This window comes from Helianthus annuus, chromosome 4, assembly GCF_002127325.2.
Source record: "Helianthus annuus cultivar XRQ/B chromosome 4, HanXRQr2.0-SUNRISE, whole genome shotgun sequence".
Classification (NCBI taxonomy): Eukaryota; Viridiplantae; Streptophyta; class Magnoliopsida; order Asterales; family Asteraceae; genus Helianthus; species Helianthus annuus.
In genome coordinates, this window is record NC_035436.2 from 1,855,635 (window position 1) to 1,877,735 (window position 22,101).

The window sequence follows — 22,101 nt, forward strand, 5'->3', positions numbered from 1 at the left end:
ATACCCACCAAAACAGAAGTTACAACCTGGCCGAAATGTGCTTGAATTGATCATTTCTTTTACATTTGAAATTATCAACTGAAATGAGCTACACAACTGATGGGATAAGTAATTTCACATGTTCCCTTTTCTCAAGTTTTATTAATATCAAATTAATACAATTTTACAAGCTACAACATAACTAACACACTGGATGTTACACACTTGCACTAGATCCCTAGACCACATAATCTTGCAACTTATTGACAGCTTCATTACATGATACATTACAAACACACACCTAAACCTACACATACACCTACAATCCTACACCCACGAAACCGATTCAAATCGATACACTATTCGGAACCCCTCGACAAGTAACACCAGGCTGTGAACTCGGCGCAAGAAGCTCATACGGCAAAACTCCCGCACCACACCGATTCTTCAAACTCGTGTCCCGATTCCTTCTCTCAATCTCCTGCTCAATCCTCTTAATCTCCGTCGAAAACATGTAAAATGCTTCCACCATTTCCGCATCCCCGGTCCACGTGTCGGTTTGTTGTCTCTGACCGATATACTCCTCATCAGGCGAATGTGTAGATAACGTATCGACCACCGCCATGAATTTAGTAGACTGTAACATGCTCGGTATCGCAGAGAGGAAGTAGTTTTGCGGGTCTTCAAGAAAGCTCGCGTATTCAGGGTCCATTTCATCGGGAATCAATCGACGCATTAGCGGTGGCCGGTTCGGTATGTAGCCGCTGTATGGGTACTGACCGAAGTTAAGCGCCGCGTGTTGGGCTGACGCCAACCAAATGACGGTGGTTAGGATGGCGGTCAGGTCCTCGACGTTAGCCAACGTGGGCCACCATGTCTCATTGCGAAGTTCAGCGTGGCCCACATTGATTGACTCAGCGTACCACGCTTGGAGCTCGCTGTCGTTGCATACGAAAGATGCGTCCGGGTAGTATTGCGTTACATAGGTTCGGACCCAATTTTGTATCGCTTCCCAGATTAAGAGCCCGTCAGAAGCGTACGGGTAGTCTTCGATTAAAAGCTTGAGTCCATGTCGCTGACTTGGGTCCGGGATCGCCATACCCCTGTATGCATGAGAACATAATCAACATTTAAACGCGTAGACATTTGCCACTTCTAAACAAGAATAGAATGTCATTTTCGTCCCTAAGGTTTGGCCAGTTTTGCGACTTTCGTCCAAAGGTTTGTTTTTCCGCATCTGGACCCAAAAGGTTTGAACTCTTGCCATTTTCATCCGGCAAGTTAGCTCCATCCATTTTTCTTCGTTACGTCAGTGGTATTTTCGTCTTTTTGTTAGCTTAAAGGGCAATTCGGTCTTTTTCACTTTATGTACAAGCATTTAGCATAATGTACAAGTATTCAAAACCTTTTAAGTTAACAAAAAAGACGAAAATACCCTTGACTTAACGGAGAAAAATGGATGGAGTTAACGATCCGGATGGAAATGGCAAGATTTCAAACCTTTTGGATCCAGATGCGAAAAAACAAATCTTTGGACGAAAGTCACAAAACTGGCCAAACCTCAGGGACGAAAATGGCATTTTACTCTCTAAACAAAAATAATAGAAAACAAAAAATAAAAGAGACTCGTGTTTATATACCTTCTAATGAGATCAGCTGGGAGTCCTTCTAAATCAAACCGCCAGTTTTTATAAGCGGCAGCGCTTATTTCCATCGCGTAACGTCCCGGCGTAAAACCTTGTTCTATGACGCCATCAGCGTTAATTAAGTTTTGGCGCGCAATCGCATTGGTTTCTAGCGTGTACCTCATATGTGGGTCCAAAAGCTTAAAAATCGGGTGCATTGCACTCAATTGCCTATGCGCAGACAATATAAACGGTTCCATTGTTGCGTGTGTCCGTAACCTACTTGCATAAGGGCGGTTTAGTAAATATCATATGATTCAACACAAAAAAAATGTATGAAGATAAGAATTTTACAAGGATATGTATGAAAACAATCCTAAAAAGATAATAATGATAAGTGTAAAGTACACAGATGGTCCCTGTGGTTTACCAAAATTTTAGATTTGGTCACTAGCTTGTCAAAAGTACACGGATGGTCCCTCTGGTTTGCACTTTGTAACGCATTTAGTCCACAGGGACCATCCGTGTACTTTACTCTAAGAGTTAATTATTGTTTTCGTCCTTGTGGTTTGTCAAAAATCACTATTTCAGTCCATTAGTTTAAAAATTGCGATTTTAGTTCCTGTGGTTTCACATTCATAACCATTTCAGTCCATCTCGTAACCATTTCAGTCCCTGTACTAACAGAATAAATGGATTGAAATGGTTACGAAAGTGAAACCACAGGGACTTAAATCGCAATTTTTAAACTAATGGACTGAAATAGTGATTTTTGACAAACCACAGGGACGAAAATAGTAATTAACTCTTGCTCTAATGATAATTAGTGTTGGAATAATTACCAGTGGTTTACGAGCTGGTGAACGCCAGCATCGTTAGAGCAAACATGGGCTTTAGCGAGCAACCAGGTCCAGTTGCTAGTGGCGTCTATTGGAGGTGTGACCACACGCTTTGATTGTCGTGGTAAGCTAAGCTCGATTGCAACAGGCTTAAGTGTGCCCGATTCGTTCAAGTAAAATATGGTGCGGGTTGCATATGTCTTATGCCCGTCAAGTGCGTTTATTCGGTCAAGAAACGGTAAATATACGTCATGGTGGTCAATTATGAATAGCTTGTTTTCCTCCATAGCCTGTAAATGTACCAAATATTCATCATGCTTTGATTAAGTATCTCATTATTTAAATACTTGTCACATCAACCAACTTTGGCCCCTCAACTTTGGCATTAACCAACTTTAGACCCTCAACTTTAACAATGACATGTTTAGCCCCTCAACTTTGATAATAACATGTTTAGCCCCTTATTCCCTTAACTAAAACAACTTTAGCCCCTTAACTTTGTTAATAAACAACTTTAGCCCTCAACTTTAATATTGATATTTTAGCCTCTCAACTTTAATAATGACATGTTTAGCCCCTTAACTAAACAACTTTATCCCCTCAACTTTAATAATAAACAACTTTAGCCTCTCAACTTTAATAATAACATGTTTAGCCCCTCAACTGTAGTAATAAACAACTTTAGCTCCTCAACTTTAATAATGACATGTTTAGCCCCTCAACTTTTAAAATGACATGTTTAGACCCTTAACTAAAACATCAGACAACTTTAACCCACCTATTTTTACAATTATAATTTAATTTTATCCAAAAGAAATTACTTATTAGTTATTACAGGCTCGACTGATATGAAATAATGTTACCTGTTGTACGGTGAGCCCATTAAGATAGCCAGAAATGTGTTCTTCTTTGAGAGCAGACTCTTGTAGGCCATAGATTTCAGGGTCGAGTTGACTCACTGGTGGGAAAACATTAAGCTTCTCTATGTTGACCGGGTTGACCCCTGCAAGTGCTTGGCGAGCAAATTCATCATCACGTAACCATGCGAATTTGTCCTCTGCACATACAACAAAACATGTCCAAAATTTAATATTTCCGTCTTGTGGCAAATTCGACCCACTTAAGAAAGGGTTGTTCGGATTATGTTGTATCTTTAACGGGTCAAACAAGTAAATAAAAAGATAGCTTAAAAGGAACATGGAAAAAATTTAAGAGTCGTTCAAAGAGCATTTTTAATGCATGGTCTCTGTGATTTACCAAAATTTTGGATTTAGTCCCCAGCTTTCCAAAAACACAGGAATTGTCCCTGTGGTTTGCACTTTGTAACGTAATTAGTCCACAACTTTTACCAAAAGTACATGGATGGTCCCTGTGGTTTGCTCTTTGTAACACATTTAGTCCTTAACTTGGACCTGCTGAAACCTTTAGATTGGTTAGCTGGAGACTAAATGTGTTGCAAAATGCAAACCACAGGGACCATCTGTGTACTTTTCACGAGCAATTCATGAACGTTCACCAACAATTCATGAACGTCCGGTTCGTTTACAGGCTTACCGAAATATACCCGTTTTTATCCAAACTTGTTTTGACCCATTATCAACCCGCCTATTTTCCCACGTTTATTATGCTTACTTGAAAGAATCTTGGGGATATCGAATTTGAGTAGACCGCCACCTTGGCTAGATACTATATTCGGCAACCGGAGCTTTTTCAAGAGATCATCTTGAAGCCCGAATTTGAGAGGGACTCCTTCACTGTAAAGAGATTCGATTTGCGAGAACCCCTTGAAATCGTGTTTTTTCGAAATATTAGCCACCATTGAGGGTAAAAGATTATGTAGCACTGCCTTTAACCGACTTGTTGAAAAAGTAATTCGTTTCGATTCTTCAAATCGTTCGTCTCTTGGAACATACAACGGAAAAGGCTTCTCCACTCGACTCTCACATAAAATATCTGTTTAAATCACAAAAGAATTAGAATATTGTACAATATATACCCTTTTAGAGGTGACAGTTTCAAACCATACACAAATGCATGGTTCAATTCGGCTGAAGGTGCACGGATGGTCCCTGTGGTTTATCAAAATTTTGGATTTGGTCCCTAGCTTTCCAAAAGTACACAGATGGTCCCCGTGGTTTGCACTTTGTAACGCAATTAGTCTCCAGATTTTTCTAAAAGTACAAGGATGGTCCCTGTGGTTTGCACTTTGTAACGCATTTAGTCCCTAACCTGGACATGCTAAAACCTTTAGATTTGTTGGCTGGAGACTAAATGTGTTACAAAGTGCAAACCACAGGGACCATCCGTGTACTTTTGGAAAGATAGGGACCAAATCCAAAATTTTGGTAAACCAGAAGGACCATCCGTGTACTTTACTCTAATTTTCTACTCAGTTTTGGATTATCATTGTAACGATATTGCTTTTGTGAGCACACTTATAATAATACTACATAGTTTGTCATCACATTTAACGCCAAACAGTGGCGGATCTAGGATTCCGACCAAGCGGGAACGTTTTATAAATAGGCAGTAACGAAATCGAAAAAACGTCAAATTTTTCGAAAATTTACACTAATAACTTCAAAAATTTTCCGACCAAGCGGTAGCGGAGGCTACCCCTTGTTTAGCTATATATCCGCCCCTGACGCCAAATTTACAAAAAGGACAAAAAGTGTTTCGGGTCCACCCGTGACCCTACCACCCAAAGAATGCCTTTTTTTTTATCTAAAATATTTCGACCCGTTACCTAACCCAACCATTTTGTCATAAGAAATTAAAAAGACGGTTAAAAACACACACCGGTGTCACTAGGTAAGCGGCCCGTACGACAACGTCTTGGGTATGGGATCTTTTGACCACCTAATATTGGTCTACTAAACTCACTTCCCCTGTCAGGATTTCCGAGATCATTGTAAACATCATAATCATAGATTCGGTCTGATAACTTCCTGACTCCTTTCCCGTCACCTCTTAAATACGTAAGCTCCTTTTCTCTTAGTAACTTAAGTCCAGCTGGCGTCTGATCTGGCAGATACGGCTGCTCAAGTGTAAAATAACATTCATAGAATGAGTAAGCCTGATGTTTCAACGGTTTTGGCACAGTTCGGAAATGGCCATGTAAACCGAGCATGCTGTTTTTTAGAGTATTTAGTTATGCATATGTATAATAAATTTATAATCATAAACCATCTTTATTTTTATTTAAAATAGAGTTAATTGCTCGGATGGTCCCTGTGGTTTCACGTTTAGTCCCCACCTTTTGAAAATAGCAGGTATGCTCCCTATGGTTTGTCATTTTGTTACTCGGATAGTCCCTGAGTAGATGTCAGTTAGTTTGGAAATAGCAGGTATGCTCCATATGATTTGTCATTTTGTTACTCGGATAGTCCCCAGACCGTGGCGGAGCTAGCCCAAAAATTCAGGGATATCTGAGTTTTTCTTTTTTTTTTCGGGGGGGGGGGGGGGGGGGGGGATCAGAGGTATTCTTTGTATAAAAACGATAAAAATTTTACACTACGTAGACGAAGTTGAAGGGTATTTTTACACTACGAAGAGGGAGTTGAGGGGTAGCCCGGGCTACCCCTCCTTGTACATTGGTTCCGCCACTGTCCCCAGAGTAAATGTTTGGGGACCATCCGAGTAACAAAATGACAAACCATAGGGAGCATACATGCTATTTTTAAAAAGTGGGGACTAAACGTGAAAAAGCGTGAAACCACAGGGACCATCCGGGCAATTAACTCTTTAAAATATAATATAATCATGGTTTTTATAAGAACTTGCTTGAAACCGTTAAATCACCAATCTAGTAGGTCTGGTTTGTCGTTCCATAAAACCACAGTTTTCGGTTGTACTGTCAACATCCAAAAGGTTCACTTTAGATATTATATTTTACTAGTTAAAAAGAGTAAAATGCCATTATCGTCCCTGAGGTTTGACTAGTTTTGCGACTTTCGTCCAAAGGTTTGTTTTTCCGCATCCGGATCCTAAAGGTTTGAAATCCCGCCATTTTCATCCGACTCGTTACCTCCGTCCATTTTTCTCCATTAAGTCAGTGATATTTTCGTCTTTCTTTTTTGTTAACTTAAAAGGCGATTCGGTCTTTTGAATACTTGTACATTATGCTAAATGCTTGTACGTAAAGTGAAAAGAACCGAATAGCCCTTTAAGTTAACAAAAAGAACGAAAATACCCCTGACTTAACAGAGAAAAATGGATGGACTTAACGAGCCGGATGAAAATGGCAATATTTCAAACCTTTTGAATCCAGATGCGAAAAAAAAACAAACCTTTGAACGAAAGTCACACGTCTGGCCAAACCTCTAGGACGAAAACGGCATTTTACTCTTTTATTTAAAATATGGTTTTATAAGAACTTGGTTGAAACCGTCAAAACTAAACCGTTAAACCACCAAGCTAGCGGTTCAACACATATTTTTTTTTTTCTTCAAAACCAGCCAAACTGTACTGTCAACATCCAAAAGTTCCACTTTAGATATTATATTTTACTAGTTAAAAAAATTTCAAAAAACATTGACCCATACCTAATGTTATCTCCAAGGATGACATGGCATGTTCATCAACTACCATATTAAACTTTAAACTAGTAATTATAAACTGAACTTTAAAAAAAAGAGTAAACTTCCATTTTGGTCCCTATGGTTTGGTCAATTTTGCCACTTTAGTCCAAAACTCAAACTTTTTGCATCTGGGTCCCTGTGGTTTTAGTTTTATTGCCATTTTGGTCCAAAAATGAAATCAGATCATATTTGTCTTATAAAATCCTGTATTTTGTCATTTTTCGCAGGGGAAAAATGATCATTTCTTTTTATAAATAAATACCATATTTTATAAGACAAATATGACCTGATTTGTCCCTGAGGAAAATGACAAAATTGCAGGATTTTATAAGACAAGTATGACCTGATTTCATTTTTGGACCAAAATGGCAATAAAACTGAAACCACAGGAACCCAGATGCAAAAGGTTTGAGTTTTGGACTAAAGTGACAAAAGTAACCAAACCTCAGGGACCAAAATGGCAGTTTCCTCAAAAAAAAAAAAATAAACGGAACTTTAAAAAAAAAAGATTCGCAGGTGCCGTTTTATTAAAAGTTTGCCGTTCGAAAATAAAAAAAAAAGCTGTGAATACTTTTTAAGTTGAGTAAACTTCCGTTTTGCTCCCTGTGGTTTGGTCACTTTAACGGTTTTGCTCCAAACCTTTAAAAATAGCCATTTTACTCCCTGATGTTTCGTTTTTTTTGCTAGTTTGCTCCCCGCCTTTAACTCCATTCAAATTGTTTGTTTTTCCATTTTGCTCCCCGCAGGGAGCAAACTGGCAACAAAACCAAAACATCAGGGAGTAAAATGGCTATTTTTAAAGGTTTGGGGCAAAACCATTAAAGTGACCAAACCACAGGGAGAAAAACGGAAGTTTACTCTTTTAAGTTTTATAAGACCGCACATCATCATGGACTCATGGTTGCTCAAAAAGAAATCAAGATTTGACTTTCCAAGTTCAAAACTTTGACCAATTTATACCAAACAGTCAAAAGATAACTAACTATATACCTGATTAGAGAAGAAGATTCTGGGATTAGGATGATCATTAGTGGATTGAACCCATGAATTGCAAGGGAAATAAACGGGCCCACATGCGAATCCTTCGATCGTAATACTCTCCAAATAAAACTCTTTTTGGTGCTTATTACTTATGCTAATTGCTCCTGGGATCCCAAAATCTGAACCCACTAATATATCACATGTGTAATTAACCTTCTCAGATTTCAGATTTGACTTTTCTGACCAGTCTTTTAACACTGCTTCTTTGCTTTTCTTTGGAGCCCTTGTTTCTACATCACAAAATCAAACAAAAATCAATGATTAAATTATTAAAAAAAAAATTAAAAATTTCACAGACGCATTTCATCGAACAGGTTGCATACGTGAATTAAATCGAATAAAAACCAATAATTAATTTTAGAATTAGAAAAAAAAAAAAATGTTCACAGACGCATTTCATCGAACAGGTTGCATACTTGGATCAAATTAAACCAAAATCAATAACTAAATTAAAAAACAAAATATATGTATGTATTCACAGATGCATTTCATCGAGCAGGTTGCATACTTGGATCAAAACTTACCAAAAATCAATAAATAAACTAAAAAAATATATTCACAGACGCATTTCATCGAACAGGATGCATACTTAGATCAGAACTTAACAAAAATCAATAAATAAACTAAAAAAAATATATTCACAGACGCATTTCATCGAACAGGATGCATACTTAAATCAAAACTGAAAAAAAAAATTATTTTTTTTAAAAGAAAAAAAAACGCAGAGGAATTTCATCAACCAAGTTGTATACTTGGATCAAAATTTAAAAAAAAAAACATTAAACAATTTAAAAAAAAAAAGAAAAAAAAATATTCACAGAGGCATTTCATCAAACAGGTAACATACTCGGATCAATATCGACACTATGAACCAGGAGCACAACATTCCTCCCGATCTGATCAGCAAGCGCATCAAATTTCTTGACAAGAGTCTCTTTAAAATCCTCCTGGTACTTATTCCTCACAGTCAACACAGCTCTCACCTTGAACGTAACCGCCTTTTCCGCGTTCACAAACTTAGCCAGATCTTTAAGATCTTCACTGATCGCCGCCTTCACAACCGGAACCCTCGTTCGAACACACCTCTTTGGACTCACCGACACCTGATTCGAGCTATAATTGATCGATTTGAGAATGTTTGAAGAAAGAAACTGTGATTTTTCTGTCAGGGAACAACCCATGAGTTGTTTAGATAGAGCCATGGTTACAGATTGGTGTACAGTGGAATTGGGGTTAAGTAATATTATTATTTTTTGTTATATTATTATTATATAAAGGGATACAGGGGAATAAGGGGATAGACTACATAGAGTTAGTTTTATAATGGAGATGATGATGATGATGATGATGATGATGAAGATGATTGAGGGTGACGACCACTATAAATAGCAGTGGTCAATGATCCACTACAACTATGTGACGCACGTTTATAGTGCGAATTGTAGAGTCTAGAGAACAGTTTGGTCGAGTCAAAGTTTGTGATATCCGAGTAAAGAAGGTAGAAACAAATAGGTGGGACAAGTCGTTTGATTGACATTCAACACGGAGAGTTTTGATTATTCCAAACTGCAACAAGCTCGAGCTCGAGCTCGTTTAATTTATGTGTGTTAGGGTTTGATTTTTAAAACTCGAACTCGTATGGAGTAAGTTTTCAGGGTTTGTTCAATTAGGCTCGTTTAAAATAGGAGTTTAAGAAAACAAGGATTTACTAATTGAAAAACGGAGGTTAACCATGTGAGTCAGTTTTAGGTTCGTTTTCGCTGTAACACCTTAGACAAATTTCATATCGGTCTTTTATGTTTGTTCATAAAAGAGATATTGTTAGGGCTGCAAACGAACCAAACGTTTGACGACCAGTGAACAGTTTGGTGGGAGGTTTGTTTGTTTATTAAACAAACAGACACGAATAAGAAATTTTGTTCGTTTAGTTAAATGAACGGACATGAACAGAGACTGCGTTTGTTCATTTATGTTTGTGAACGTTCGGTAATGTGTTCATTTGTGTTCGATAGTTCATTAGTGTTTTTAGATTTTATATTTTTAAATACTTCAAAATTCTGACAAAAAAAATATTTAATAAGTGTTAGTTTATTATATATTTTGTTTATGAACGCTTGTTTTGTGTTCCTTTGTTTCCATTTGTGTTTATAAACATTAGATTGTGCTCATTTGGGTTCATCAACGTTCATTTTCCTTCGTTGCTTAAGATTAACAAATAAACACAAACGAACACTAACTAGTGCATTTCTTTAACGAACGAAAACGAACATAAAATCTTGTTCGGTAAGTGTTTATCAACAATTCGTGAACACATATATTTCTTAACAAACGAACACAAACAAGGTCTTGTTCGTTCGGTTCGTTTGCAACCCTAGATATTGTATCATAAAGAATGTTCGCCTCATATATCACCAATGTGTTTTTGATGTATGGATGAGAGAAGAATTTTACAGTCAAGCATGCTCAGTTGGGAGTGGTTTCAAGATGGATGACATATCGGGAAGTTTCCAATGGGCAACCAAAAACAAATATGTAAGCTAGACATCGTTGTGAGCAAAACGCACAATATTAGTGATACGAGAGGCCGATCGTTACACTCACTAATAAATTAAATCAAACCAAACTAATTCTCTTACATGTGTGTAAAGATGTATTCATATAAAAAAAATGTATGTTGAGGATAAGGTTAGCAAAGTGTGTTATGTTCTGATAAACATGTAAGACATGACACGGTTACCACGTATATTAAACACAAAAACAACGCGTTTAACTAAATGAGTCATTTACTTAACCATCAACATGATCATTTTTATAAATGGGTTATACGACACGACTTGTTTAACACCATTAAGTATAACAAGTAAGTAGTAACACGAATGACATGACACGACCCGTTTAACACACTTAACAAATAACACGATAAATTTACAATGAATAAAATCCTCCAATTATAAACCTCCACACAATCAACATTTTTATAATGAGCCACCAATAATTTTCAACCATCATTAGATAGTTTTCAAAACAACCATAATCAATTTTTAAAAGACATTAATTATATTAGACGACAATTCACAAACAAACATTATAATAATAAATTTTTCAAACTGCATTAATCCAAGTAGTCATAATCAATTTACAGAATTGTCAACTGTCTAGTCCAACACAACTCGTCTGGGAGAAACTATCAAGGTGAACAGAACCCACCTAAGAGAAACTGTCAAGATGTGCCGAGATTATAGCAACCGTCGAGAAGAATTAAGAGCCCGAGAGTCGAGATTGATGAATGGCGGTAATGAGAACGGTTTATAAACGTGTTATGTTGACATGTTAGCCTATTTAACATGTTTAGTTAAACTAGCAGGGCCGGCCCAAGGGTAAGCCAAATGAGGCTTGGGCCTTGGGCCACCAAAACTATAGGGCCTCCATAATTTGATGAAACTGCAGTCTATTTATAAAAGATTTAGGGTGTGGATTATTAATAGATTGATGGTTGGTAGTGTAGTGGTTTTGTGTGTGTATGAAAGTTCGTGAGACCCGGGTTCAAATCCTTGGTTTAGCATTTTTTTTCTTGTTTTTAAATTTTAACACAATCTTTCAAATAATTACACTTGGGCCCTTCAAGTTTAACTTTCAATTACATACATTCTTTTGGGAAAAAGGCCACAAGATTTTACTTCGCCTTAGGCCACCAAAATGGTTGAGCCGGCCCTGTAAACTAGTTATCCGTGTTGTATACAGGTTAGACTAGTTAAACCCAGGGGCGATTCTTAGAAGGGGCCGGGGCGCTCGACCCCTCGAACTTTTCGCTCAGTAGTGTTATATATGTAGCTTTCGTATAGAAATTTTTTGGTATATACGTTTTCGGCCCCCTGTCGGAATTTTTCAAGCTTCGCCACTGGTTAAACCCATTTAGAAACGCTTTTAATAGGAACATGGTGGAAGATTTGTAATTTGTTAACACTTTTGAGATATGTGTCGTCGGTCAAGTTGTTTGATTTGTAAGAACAAGGAGAGTTTGATAATCCAAATTCGGAATTTTATAATCAGTTATAATAAAATTAGTAACAAAATATTTTTCAAATTTATAGCAGTCAAATGAACTATAGTTGACAAGTATCATTTAAGACTATTTGTTATTTATTTTATTTACGTCTCTTAATTTTCAAACCTATCGAATGTTTGTGAAAGTGTTCTGAAAAGTGACATGCAATATCTATTATAACTAGTATTAAGCACCCTTTCCTTCTTCCATGCGTTGCGGTAGGGGCATAAACCGCGACAAATAGTACCAGTGTCACACCATCGCTAATGACCACCAACACTGAAGTTGCGGCGTGTTAATGCGGAGAAATTAAATCGAAACGTAAAACATAAAAAATAATAACTAAGTTGATTAAGGACCCACGCGTTGCGACGGTCCAGTCAAACGGGGAAAAATACACAAAAACTTTTAACCACACAGGCACGCTGCGCCATGTTAACTTGCAAAATATAGAACAGAGCGTAAAACAAAACGTAAAAAATGTTGAACCACGCACGAACGTTGTGTCATGTTAACTCGTAAAATTTAGAACAAAACGCAAAACGAAAATTTTACGAAATATTATGAAAACTATAGGGGACCAAAGTTGAAAGTAAAAAAAATTGTAAGGCATTGGAAAAAGTGAAAATTTTTGGGTTAAAAGTAAAAAATCAATTAACTTTTACTAAAAGTGTAATATCATTTTTTTTTAAACTAATGTTGCTAATTTATCGAGTTGCTCATATTGAGTTGAGTGATGTCTAATTATATCATATGTGTATGCTGTATAATAATAGGGTTGCTCATATCGAGTTGCTCATATTGAGTTGAGTGATGTCTAATTATATCATATGTGTATGCTGTATAATAATAGGGTTGCTCATATTGAATTTATCACTTAGGCCGGAGGGTGTGGGGGCGCCATCCAACCCAATTGGCACTCTATAGCGCCCATGGCGCCATCAGTCCACACCCCGGCGCTATGCCGGGGCGCCATTGAACGTCCGCCACCATGGTAACGGGATGAAATCGCGTTGAACGAGGAGAAATGGTCAAATATGACTGTTGCGAAACGGTCGAATATTAAAAAAAAATCTTATTTTATTATATATATAACCTATTCTAAACTAAAAAACTCACCAATCACAACCAAAACACACACCAATCACAACTAAAACACCCACCAATCACAACTTAAAAATGTCTTCTTCGAGCTCGTCATCCGACGGTGTTCTTGATATGGTTATCGCCATGGCGCAGGAGGCGATTAATTATTTGCAAGAAGAAGCCGAATCCTCTGCATCGCGTACCAGACAACCGCCTATTGAATGGAATCGGTCAGCTGCTCATGAACGTCTAGTGCAAGATTATTTTTGTAAAACTCCCGTGTACGATGATGTTCAGTTTAAACGTAGGTTTCGTATGAGCCGACGACTATTCGTTAAAATTTCTAATGATCTTGCGGGCGAATCCCCTTTTTCACGCAAAGGGTAAATGCAAGTCGCAAAGTTGGTTTCTCTGGACTACAAAAGTGTACAGCAGCAGATACTTCATTCTATGCAAACGACGATGTCGTAGACGGTGTTGCACCAGATACTTCATTCTATGCAAACGACGTGTAGCATAAGTATGGCTACTATCTCACAGACGGTATTTATCCCGAGTGGGCGACGTTGGTAAAAAGTCTTTCGTGATAGCAATCGGTTCGGTAACGGCTAGGAAAATAAAAACTCTAAATAAAACGGATAGATCTAACGGTCTCTTGTGATACAGAAACACCAAAAAAAAAACAAAAAACAAAAAAAACAAAAAAAAACGATTAGGTTAAAACTAAATGAGAATCAAGATATAGATAACCACTTGATTCTAATCTAGACTCCAAAAACACCATTGAAGTTGCCACACTTGAACTAGCATACAATAATTAATTACTCTCAAAATCCATTCAAAAAATTAACACACAATCTTCAAACTCATAAACTCAGTGTCTCCTCCATTGTCCTTTGGGAAATACATATAGAAAAGAAAAGAAGAAACTATCCCACTACCTAAAAACATGCAAACTGACTTTGACCACTACCTCAAACTTTAAATGAAAATGCAGAAAACAAAATAAGGAAACGTGGGTATTAAGTTGTGTAAATTGGAAATAAAATAGAAAATAAAACATGGCCCCATTTTGTTGCTGATGGGTCGGATCATGGCGGGTCTACGGGTTCGGATGCGGGTAAAAATGTGACCCACTTAATCCATTTTAGAAACCAAACCAGATCTATATCATTTGGGCTTATTTTATCATTCGGGCTTAATTATTCTACAAGTTTTCGGGTTGTAAAATGTTTGGGCTTATAAAAAAGTGAGAATTAAATAATATCATCCTATTTTTTGGTGAGGTGTAGAGATGGGCATTATCGGGTATTTTTAAAACCCGGAACCGGGTATGGATACAAGTGATTGGAACCGGGTTGTCAGTGGAACCGGGTCCGGGTACAACCCGGGTACACATCATTTTTTTTATAACCGGTGGAACCACTTTCGGGTACAATAGAACCGGGTCCGGGTACTGTGTGGAACCGGTTACGGGTACTGTTTGGAACCGGTTCCACTGCGTATTTCAATACAGCTGCTGACGACTACTGTTAAGAACCGGTTCTTAACAGAAAAAGCTGTTTTTTTTTAAATTTGTACCGTTAGAACCGGTTTTCAAATATAAAAATCGAGTTTTAGGATCAAACATTTCAATTTGCATCATCCAATCCATCACTCTTCTTTCTCTGTAAAACACATTCAAACCCAGAAGAACAATATGGCATCGGAAGAAGGAGTTATTTTGATTTTAGAAACCAAGCGTAACCCCGCAATTTGGAAAAATTTTGATTTGTGTTTGATGTCGGATAACCATGAGATGGCTCGTTGCAAGAATTGTGGGAAGTTCATGAAGGCGGCAGCAAACTCCACCCTCAAGAAGCATACCGACAAACATTGCCCGGTGACAAAGGCAAAAAAGGAAGAAAAGGGCGAAGGATCCGGTTCTTCTAATGTGTAGTTTGGTGGATGCGTTTGTTTACTTATGTTTGATGTCTTATGTTTTATGTGTGATGTTTGATGTGTTTGATGTGTTATGTTTTAAGTGTTATGTTTGTGAAATAATAGTTCGTTTGTGGAAAAAAAATTCGCATATATAATTGTTTAAGTAGTACAAAAAGTCGGTTCCTTCGGTAATCAAAATCGGTTCGCATTTGTTTCGTAACAGAATCGGTTCCACGGGACTGATCAGAATCGGTTCCTATAATTTATTTTTTTGCTTGTTTGCTTGAGGACGGTGCGGCACTTTCACTTCCGCTACGCTTTGGTGCGGGCACTTCGGTACAATCGTCTTCGGAATCATTCGTCTCTACCTCGTCTTCCTCTTCATCCTCTTCTTCAATAATCTTGTGCTCCAACTCCACCTCGTCTTCGAGACTCGACTTATGTTGAACACGATCAACGCCGTCCAAATGATCTTTTAGGCAAATTGCCATCTCTAGCGACTCCGGGGTTAATCTTGTTCTTCTAATCGACAATACCCTACCACTAAGAGAAAAAACACTTTCCGAAGCTACCGTGGAAGCTTGGACCGTTAGTAAATCACGAGCCATGGTGGCTAGAATCGGGAATTCCGATTCTTTAGACTTCCACCATGCCAAAATGTAAAAATTATTATACTCCTCGGCCGTCATAGTAAGTGCATCATCCCTTAGTTTAATGTGTTGACATATATCAAGATTCGGTTCTAACGGTAACATTCATATAAGAATCGGTTCCAACGGTAACATACCGGGTACAAATAGGAACCGGTTACAGAGAGGATCCGGGTACGGGTAGAAACCGGGTACAGAGAGGAACCGGGTACGGGTGGTTTTTTTAGAAAAAATAGGAACCGGGTAATACCCGTCGGGTTTTTTAAACCTGGGACCGGTTCCTCTGAGCATCGGGTAGGAACCGGAACCGGGTCCGAGTCGGGTCCACTGGAATCGGGTAGGAAACGGTTTTTATGCCCATCTCTAGTTAGGTGTATCATCGTATTTTTTAGGGGTATCCTTTGTATAAAACAAAAAAAAAAAAAAAGACTACGAAAACGGGGTTGAGCCGTAGCCCGTGCTACGGCTCCAAACACTATAGATCCGCCCCTGCTTAGAAGTTAGAAGATAGTTGGTGACCAAAACCAGTTTCCCAAAAACCTTGAAGCATATGACAAAGTGATATAGACTTTAATGGTGGTGGTTGTTTCCATCTAACTCTAATTTGGAGCTACTAGTCATTGTTACTATTGGGCGTTTTGCTATCTTTTTCCTTGTTATTGGGGGTTTTGATGCTCATATATAGGTCACAAGTGATTTTTATTTCCTATTTCCTTGTTATTGGGGGTTTTAATGTTCATACATAGGTCACAAGTTGTTTTAATTTCCTATGGTGTTATAATCGGTGCGAACTCATGTTTGTTGGCCAGTTTCCCGCTGGTTGTTTTTAGTCTAACATCATTTAATCCGTCGTTCACAAAAAAAAAAAAAAAATAGTGATTCTTGCCGTGATCAGTGATCTAGCCTATTGTTAGATTCACCGGTAACTTTAAGCAAATTGCAAACGATCCACAGCCTTATGAGGTTGGTCGAATACTAGTTTTTCTTGAGGTTTAAACTTTAAATACTGCAGGGATGTTGATACCGACAACCTTATGATCCGACAAGTTAGTCCTTTGGCGGTGTGAACTATATATAGAAGTCACAATTGCATATACCGAAGAGTAAATTATACTAACCATTATTCATTATTATTATTTAGAGTAAATTACATTATGTAATCCTTTAGTATTACTAAGATTGCAGCTTTCTTCCTTAGTTTTAATAACTATACTAAACTTTATGGTTTAATCATTACGAATTTAGACACTTCTAAGACTATGTGTTGTGGGTTAACTAAACCAAATGCAACATCACCGCCACGTCACTGCCACATAAGAACTTAATCATTAACTAAATGCCCGTTAACTATGTGTTGTGGGTTAACTAAACACCCAATATCAACAACTAAAACTTAAAAAAAAGGTGGCATGTGATTGGTTCTCACATCCGTGGGCCTCACCATCATTCCCATTAACATAGTTAATGGGTTAACTAAATACCCCATTCACGGCCGCCGTTAACTAGGCGGCGTGGGTTAACTGTCGCCAACAGCCTATATGGCATTGTTAATGAGTAACTAGTGAACCCCCAACACCCAGTCTAACAAGTAGCGTTAAAACTTATGTTAAATGTCCGGTTTATTATAAAAGTTTTTTTCTTCAAATAGATGACACCCGTATATTGACCGATCTACCAATCCAAACCTGGTCTTCTTAATGAAGATTCCTGTCACAGTGTCACTACGCCTCATCTATTGCGGTTTCGCTGACTCAGCCTACACCCGGTCACTATTGGTCATTTATAAATTATAAACCCCGTCATCTTCTTCGTCTCAAAGGACTAAACAACGATAATCGATATTGGCATATCGTTAATCCTAGTTAAGCAAAGTTCTCAATCTGCAAACCTAGATTCAGTGACTAGCGTTGATCTGTGGAAATCGTTTACTTAATCAAGAATCCATGGTAAAATCTAATCTAATCTCATTCAATTACACAAATAATAACTACCTTTAAACCATAGTTGTTAATGGCGAATAGCGACAAATAGCGATAAGGTACCTATATGCTACATAGCGAATAGCGATAAATAACGGGCGCATTTTATAAATAGTGATACACTAGAAACAAAAATTATAAAATTTATATGTATATTATATCAAAATACCCTTGTATATACATTATTATACATGTATATTTAATCGCTATTGGTATTAATGTATTATAAAAAAAATACAAAAAATGGAAACTGAAATCCCGCTATTTATCGCTAAATACCCTGTAGCAACCTTCGAGCTATAAGCTACGCTATTCGCTATAGTGACCATAGCGACCGCAATTGACAACTATGCTTCTAACAATATGACCATAACACACTGAAATTGTTCTCCCTAAATAATCATACTTTAGGGGTATTATGGTCATTTTTTTAAACTAAAACTGATCAAACTGAAACACTCGTTAAAACTTTAATGACTAGTATGAACCGGAGCAAAATACAACGAATAAAACTACAAAAAAAACAAAACTGAAAGTGTATTATTATATGACATTACCTCAAAAAATAAACTGCAACCAGGCACCCAGATTATGCAATGGACGGTCGATCATTACATTGCCATTCTGTACTTTAACTACAATCGACACAAACTATGCACCAGAACCCGAACCCATACCCGTCTAATCATTGGTATGGTCCACGGGTCAAACCCGCCCACACAAGTGTACAATCTCATTCAGCCTATAAACCAACTAGAGGTATCATACCCATCGCACTGGTTAACCGTACTAAAAGAAACACCACATAAAGCCCAACAAGCCCTATTCCCAGCATCTTGTTTGGGCGCATGTCGTTTCTCGAAAGAATAATAAAGGCCCACACGAGCCCAGATATGAGAAAACCCATAGTGTAATAAAGACTGTTATCTTGTGGAACATTATACGGCTCGGGTTTTTCTGACCATGATCCGATCAACAAGGAAACCCCCAAACCCATGAGTGTATTAAACATAGGGCCCGCATAGCATCCGGATAACGCGATCTGGATTCCATCCCCACCGTCCAAAGCTAATGCGATATTTGATACCAAATCGCCCATTGAGTTCCCCCACGCTAATACAGTTAACCCAAGAATAGAGGGGTTTACTCTTAAGAACGTACCGAATCCTACTAATAACGCGACGAGTTCATTTGCGATCAGGTAGAACCAAACGATGCTCATGAGAAACCCGCCTAAAACCCATGGGAATAGGTATCTACGAGGCGGATGTTCGGGTATCGTGTGTAGATACGCAAGGGTTCCAAGGGCAAAACCGACAATAATACCGAAAACGTATACGATTGTGATGATTTGAGGTGTTAAACCGTCTTGTGTGTTGAATATAAAAGCAAGAAGAATCGGTGATAATGAAGCACTTGCAACTGCATATGGCTTTGACCATGTTTCCTCTTCGACTAAAGGAATGGTTAACCTTCGAGGAATAGTCAAAGGGTAGTCGAGTAACGAACATAAGTTCCAAAAGTTGATGTTGACCCATGGTTGGTCAACTTCGATCGCATCATCATGCCATCCCCATAAATGTCTCTCGTGTTCTTGAAACTTTTGATTTGAATAAATCGCAACATGTGAAGCCCACATCCATTCAGGTAACGAATTACGGTTTTGATAATCCTCAACTTCATTTTCAACATCAAGTAAAGAACTTTGTATCGAATCATCATCTTGAGAAAATATCTTAACACCAAGCGGAATCAACGGTGTAACTGCTTTAAACCTTTGAACATGTTTCCTAAGGATTTCATTAGCAGCAACAAAAACCGCATACAACACATAAATCGACACAAACGCCGCAGCAGCCACAACACTCACTTTCCCAACAATAAGAATCAACAAAAGAAACAATAATGTGAAAAGAAAGAACCCAACGTCTCTAACAAACGCCTTCTTATCAATCTGAACTCGCTGATCCGCTACGCAAATTGACACAATCCCAACAACAACACATGTGACGAAAACCGCACCACCCAACACACTATTAAGCCCAACTTCACCCGTGTTATTCCCCATAAACGAAGCAATACTTGCAAAAACATCGGGTGCCCCGTTACCAAGCGGAAGTAACGTAACCCCCGCAACAGTCGGAGACAGTTTCAACAAACTCGAAAGCTTTTGCAGCGACAAACAAAAGTAATCCGCTGCAGTATTACCCAAAAGGTAAAACAACGCTACGAGCCATATAACCAAAACTATCGCACCAAACGCACCCTCACCGCAATCACAATAATAAAACTTCAAGTAATCGAAAAGTCCATCAGACGAACACTGCGGATTCGCCTTCAAAAACTCGCAGCTGCTCGAATAACCGATATGATCCGCTAATCCGCTACAGATCCCCGGGCTAACCGTAGCCCTTACATCACTTACATTTACAGCTAATTCACTCATAAACCTACCCTTTGACCTCCGTTGACCATTAACAACCGGAACTATTCTCAACACATCATCAAACTGGTTGTAAATTAGGGCAATTAAACCTAGGGCAAATGTAGCAACAACAATTTCACGAATTCGCTTAAATTGCCTCATTATAACATGAATCTATGTCCTATAATTGAATCCCTAGGGTTAGGGTTTCGATGCACGTTGAATAATTGAAGTTTTTGTTCAAATTGGAATCAGATGATTCAAACGGAGACTAAATTACAACTGATTGATTGAATAAAATGAGTACGAATATATGAATTGATGTGTAGATTTACTGGAGAATTTTCAGTGGTTTATAGGGTTTGTAGATGACGTTATGAATAACGGTTACAGGTTGAAGAAGAAGATAATGATTCTTACAGAGGTTTATAGGGTTTGCAGAAGATGATGCTGGATTTGAATCGCCGGAAATTGAATATTATTAATGATCGGAGACGGTGATCGGAATCGGAAATGTGTAGGTGACTGATCGGATGATGATTTGTGTTGTTTTGGGTGTGACCGGTGGGTTTTGTTTGTTTGCGTTTGACAAATCAAGGTATATTCTACTTTTACCATCTAATAAACTTATAATAAAAGACATAATGTTATACGGTTTTTGTGTTTTTGTTGTAGGTAGATAAAGATTATGCCAAATTTAGGGGTATAAATTTGGAGATCTTCAAGTCGCATTATGCTACTTTGTTTCGGGATTCGGTTGCTGTAGGAGACAATGTTATGACTCCGATACAATTTCAAAATGATGTTCAAACTGAAGGAAATATAAGGAAATATAAAAGGCAAAATAGATAGTGATGAAAAAAGTTTAGATGATGATGAGCCTTTAGAGTGTGGAAAGCTAGGTGAACATTATTGAAAGATATGCATGGAATAGCCTTTAGAGTGTGAAAAGCTAGGTGAACATTCTCAAGAGGTTACTAAGATGTTTTTACTTGGCTTCGGGTTTGAGAGTTAATTTGGCGAAGTGCATTATTTTTGGAATAGGAGTGGAGGACCATGAAGTACAAAGTATGGCAAATTTGTTGAGATGCAAACAAGGTACGTTCCCGTTTAAACATCTTGGCATGGTTGTAGGTGCAAACATGAATCTCGCAAAAAATTGGAAATCGGTGATTGATGTATTCAAAAGTCGCCTTTCATTATTGAAAGCAAGAACATTATCATATGGTGGAAGAATAACGCTTATAAAATCCGTTTTGAACTCTATACCTACATATTACTTCTCATTGTTTAAAGCTCCGATGAAAGTATTGGAATCTCTTGATAGAATTAGACGGGTGTTTTTTTGGGGTGGGTCGGAAGAAAAGGCAAAAATGAATTGGGTGGCATGGGAAAAAACGATAGCTCCGGTCGAATATGGGGGGTTGGGGTTCGGGTCTCTTAGGGATGCAAATCTAGCTATGCTAGCAAAGTGGTGGTGGAGGTTCAAAACGGAAAAAAACGGCTTGTGGAGGCGTATAATTTGGGCTATTCATCATAATACAAGGGGATGGAAAGACATTCCAGCAAAGATCACTATGCCTGGACCTTGGAAAAGTATTATTAGTATACGTAATACACTATTAGATGCTGAAATTGATCTAAATTGTGCCTCGATTGCGGTTCTTGCCAATGGGAAAAACATATTCTTTTGGTTGGATAGCTGGGCCGACCTGGTACCGTTCTACTTGAAGTTTCCAGAGTTGTTCAAAGCTGAAAACAGGAAGGACTGTTTGGTGTTTGATCGTATGAAGGCTGACGGGTCAGGTATGGCTTTTCAATGGGATTGGGCTTGTTCGGTGTTGGGCAATGATGAAAGTTCACAACTACAACAGCTATTGGGCCTCATTACTGGGCTGAATATGTCGACTGGACCTAACAAATGGCAAT

At 38.0% G+C, this 22,101-nt stretch overlaps 2 protein-coding genes across 2 annotated transcripts; both read right to left on the minus strand.

Moving 5' to 3' along the window:
• Nucleotides 1–100: 100 nt before the first annotated feature.
• On the minus strand, nucleotides 101–9,530 carry LOC110935489 (lipoxygenase 1, chloroplastic). Its single transcript, XM_022177874.2, has 8 exons — nucleotides 8,912–9,530; nucleotides 8,014–8,294; nucleotides 5,243–5,480; nucleotides 4,076–4,396; nucleotides 3,307–3,500; nucleotides 2,447–2,733; nucleotides 1,620–1,883; nucleotides 101–1,082 (listed from the first exon to the last, which is right to left on the minus strand). The coding sequence occupies exons 1-8, from the start codon at nucleotides 9,264–9,266 to the stop codon at nucleotides 326–328; spliced, it is 2,697 nt and encodes an 898-aa protein (XP_022033566.1). The 5' UTR covers nucleotides 9,267–9,530; the 3' UTR covers nucleotides 101–325.
• An 8,659-nt stretch (nucleotides 9,531–18,189) lies between these two features.
• LOC110935491 (cation/calcium exchanger 4) lies at nucleotides 18,190–20,788 on the minus strand. Its single transcript, XM_022177875.2, has one exon. It carries the CDS (start codon nucleotides 20,332–20,334, stop codon nucleotides 18,490–18,492), a length of 1,845 nt encoding a protein of 614 aa, XP_022033567.1. The 5' UTR covers nucleotides 20,335–20,788; the 3' UTR covers nucleotides 18,190–18,489.
• Between the last annotated feature and the right edge of the window lie 1,313 nt (nucleotides 20,789–22,101).

Excerpts from the sequence above, each read along its gene's own strand:
- LOC110935489 (XM_022177874.2), bottom strand. The coding sequence starts at position 9,266 with ATGGCTCTATCTAAACAACTCATGGGTTGTTCCCTGACAGAAAAATCA. Across the intron at positions 8,295-8,911 it reads TAGTGTCGATATTGATCCGA|AAACAAGGGCTCCAAAGAAA; the intron begins GTATGTTACCTG and ends TTTGTGATGTAG. Across the intron at positions 2,734-3,306 it reads ATGGGCTCACCGTACAACAG|GCTATGGAGGAAAACAAGCT; the intron begins GTAACATTATTT and ends GTACATTTACAG.
- LOC110935491 (XM_022177875.2), bottom strand. The coding sequence starts at position 20,334 with ATGAGGCAATTTAAGCGAATTCGTGAAATTGTTGTTGCTACATTTGCC.